The sequence below is a fragment of the Perkinsus marinus genome (genome assembly GCF_000006405.1).
Source record: "Perkinsus marinus ATCC 50983 genomic scaffold scf_1104296933050, whole genome shotgun sequence".
NCBI lineage: Eukaryota > Perkinsozoa > Perkinsida > Perkinsidae > Perkinsus > Perkinsus marinus.
In genome coordinates, this window is record NW_003215283.1 from 3031 (window position 1) to 6917 (window position 3887).

Here is a 3887-nt window from a genome sequence, read left to right on the forward strand (position 1 = left end):
CCCTTACTGTAGGTCAGGATAAGGAGTAAGGACGTTAAGAACTTGGGTCTCCAATTGGTAGATAATGATCGTTCGAGAGTCTGTTCATTCCAATGCATGACCATCGGTTGGTCGCCATGAAGCAATCGGACGCTGACGTCGAAGGGACAATTTTGAATTCACTGCTGGTAAATCATTGCTATCAACTTCAGCGTGGTACTCCTCTAACATGCCAATTGTGACGTTCATTAAACGGTATGATGGAAAGCTGCGCTGAAGGTGAGGTACACGAGTGGCAACTATCAAACGGTTTGTGGGATAATAGATTAGAGAGTCCAAATGTTAAAAAAGGTATACCACATCATCATCATCATCATCATCAAAGGCGAACTCCTGAGTGAGGGAATGCACAATCGAATGGATGTAGTGTGATACATAGATGGCCTTGGGATCAGGTGCTCTAAAGGGGACCTCCTGGCTCCGAAGTTAATAATAAGATTTTAACGGATTTTAGCGTTCCTACGATCAGCTCAGTCATTGTCGTGTCACAACAATCATTGGCTGCTAATCGGTATGAGTTGGCTCTCCAACCATTACTATTCATCGTTGAGTTGCGATTCTGGAGCGGCTTGCATACTCATCAGTGTTACATCATCACCGTAGCTAACTCCCCATTTTATACAACTCAAGACCAGGTGCTGTGCAGCTTCAACTGACAATGAGAGACCTCAACTTCCACCTCCTGTCAAAAGCGAACCACTGCGGAACTCTCTCTGATATGGCGGTGAGGACAAAGACAAATGACCGATCATAAACATATTGCTCTGGTTTTTTCTCGGAAAAAATATTTAAGAATCGTACTTCATCCACCTTATCATACTCCACAAATATTATAGTAGACCATTATCAATAATCGGATTACACACCGACCAGTGGTCGGCGACCACTGATGGTATGAAAAAATGACATATTTTGAATGAGTGATGTCCATGCGGAAGGGATCTCATACCTTCACGCTGGAGACTTCGCCAGAGTCACAAATTTGCCCTTTACTTTTGCTTCAACCGTATTCTCTTTACCATGGTAGAGAAAGCGCTCGAGGTCATGATTAATCAGCAAGTTCGGACACTTCTCTGCTGCTCCTTCCAAGAATGCATTGTAGCGCGGCATACTGGATTGAGATATGGTATATTCATCGTTACCAGAGTCAAGGTGTAGGGGCAGTGACTTGACTCCGAGCGGAGCCTGTGTGCATGTGATTCGCAGGGTGACCTCGTATGGCAAGGACGGATCATCTTTAAAAGTTGCTGCCGCAGTTGCAGAGTCAGGCAGTTGCTTGAAGTACCTGCCGTTGGGTGGAGGATACTTAGCATCAGACTGGGTACCCAGCAAAGCGAAGATACCAATATAGGGTAGGATCAGGACCATGACGATTTGCTTTATTGAAAGGGACGGGATATGAGGTTGATGGGAGTCGCTCCACCAACGCAAAAGGGAAGATAAGACTAACAGAGAAAAAGTTCTCTCGGGATTACAAAATACTCTCTATTCATGAAATTCGGCCCGTCCTTAGTCATGTTGTATTATCTTCTTGATCAAGCCAATCGCCAGTGGTGAAAAACCAACACTGACATTGGCGCTAGATGATGAGTCAGTCCTCAGAAGATGTTTACAACTGGAAGTCCAATCACATCCTGATGGTACCGTAGGGAATCCCACGGTCTCGCTTATGACCAAACTGTCCCAGAAGTCTCTCTCATTACGGAGTCCTTCTGCTCTACCAAAATCGATCAACTCACGTACTTCACGTAAAACGCTACGAATGAACAAGATCCCGCACACGCTTGTGCGGCCTAGACCTCCCACGCGCCGTTCACAAGTAGGCCAAATATAGGGTAAAAAGAAGTCAAGGTTGGGTCACCGTTGGAAGCGACTGCCCAGATCGTTGTAGCGGTACCTCCACGCGCGACAGGCTCCCCTTAGTCGGCGACAACTCACCTCCCACAATAACACCTCGGGGGCAAACAGATTGCGTCACTTTTTATTCCGGGGCCTGTCACTATTATTTCACTCTTCTTCAACTCTGGCTCCAGTGATCCTCTAACTATTTACACTTAACCAGGGGAACTTTGATAGAGTTGGTCGACTAGGTGGTGTGGAGAGGACCGAAGACTTGCAGGGCTCCCCCCTGAAGCTTCGGTCACGGGACAGGTGCCCGACTACATGGTGTCGTATCAACGACTCACGTCTCACACGGGTCTGTCCCGTCACCCAAATCTCTCCACTATCCACCAAACTCTTAGCTTTACCAGAAACTTCGATGACACAATCGATTCATGTTTTTTTCTTTTGTCCCCTCCTCTCGCAGCGAGAGTCTCGCTGTAGTCCTCATGACTTATTGACTATTTTTTTTCTTCTGTTGTGTGACACAACTTGTGTCCCTCGTGCAGCGCATCAAGGCTCCTTTGGCGTAGCCCTGCCACTGGCAGGCTGCCAGGCTCTACTCGATTGACTCGAACCGCCTGCACACTTCACTGTGCTATCCTCGCATCCCGAATCTACCAGAATTGTGGCCCCACTATGCTATAGCTATGTCAGCTGCAGGATTTATACCTGTTAGGACTTTAACTGCCTCGTCCGGTAGAACTCCTGCCTTTCCCGGAGGCTTGGATCTATGCGCCAAACGATTTTGGCATCCTTTAACTCCTCTCTCAACGATGCTCATCTCTTCTAGGGTGAAACTTACTCATGAACGCACCTCCATAGTCGTCTTTATCGCGCTAACATACTCCCGCAATGTTTCTGGAGAGATATTGGCTCGGTCAACGAGGATCCCGACCATACCTAGGATTTTATCCACCGTAGGCACGTTATTGCCTGCAATCCTACCGTTAAGTTTCTCAAAATGGCTCACCACCGAGCGGTAGCTCCTCTCCGTACTCTCTCGTGTGGAGTCTGCTAGTAGTGCTGCTCTCCTTGCTTTTCTTTCTGATTCCTTTCGGTAAAGGAAAGGGTAAAGGTTTTGGCAAAGGAAATGGTTGGTATGAATGGCGACCATGGGGTAAAGGACATTGGTATAGTAAAGGAGGAAAAGGGAAAGGGAAAGGAAAAGGAAAAGGAAAAGGTAAAGGTAAAAGAAGTCGTGATGAGGACAGTGATGACTCACCAAATAAACGGATGAAGGTAGGTAGTGAGTGGAAGGATGAATGTGATGTGGGACATCCTTCGAAATATGTTATCGTAGGTGACATCACAGTGATAGCAGTTCTTGATACTGGTTGCTCGAGAACATTGTCGTCGTTGAAGGTCGCTGAAGCGATTGGTAATGACGTTAATGAAGTACGAAATAATGATAGAGTGACATCAATAGCTGGTGCAGTTCCTATATATGGTAGTTGTTCATTGGTTGTAAACAAAGATGTTGAGTTGAATAGTCTTGTGGTGAATAGTAGAGATGGGATTATACAAATGAATCACAAGCCTATTGATATACTGTTAGGAATGGATTATTGTGATACAGTTGGATCCTTGAAGTATGTACGGAATTGTAATGAAGTACAAGGGAGTGATGCTTGTGTGATAGTAGGAGAAAAAGATGCAGTTATAGAAGAGAGTGACTTCACAGCTACAAGACATGAAGGAGAATGGAGTATTCGATGGAAATGGGTTGATGGTGAACCATCTGAAAAAGTCATTCGTGTACCCTTCTATAGACAACAACTACAAGGATTAGATAAACAACAGACTCGCATATTCAAAGATGAGATAGAATTATGGATAAAACAGAAATATATTAAACCATGTAAACCAGATTTTCCTCGAGCAACTTATACAATAATGCCACAAATTCAATTACACAAAGTAACAACTCCAATACGTCCAGTATTGAACTTGAAACAACTCAACAT

At 45.1% G+C, this 3887-nt stretch overlaps 1 protein-coding gene across 1 annotated transcript in view; it reads right to left on the reverse strand.

Moving 5' to 3' along the window:
- The window catches only part of Pmar_PMAR020840 (hypothetical protein), a gene marked incomplete at both ends in the record, with an annotated part of 489 nt that extends 391 nt beyond the window's left edge, over window positions 1-98 (reverse strand). Inside the window, one exon of the mRNA XM_002785340.1 lies at window positions 8-98. Coding sequence (XP_002785386.1) covers window positions 8-98 — 91 coding nt within the window. The remainder of the gene's footprint in view (window positions 1-7) is intronic.
- Window positions 99-3887: the final 3789 nt, after the last annotated feature.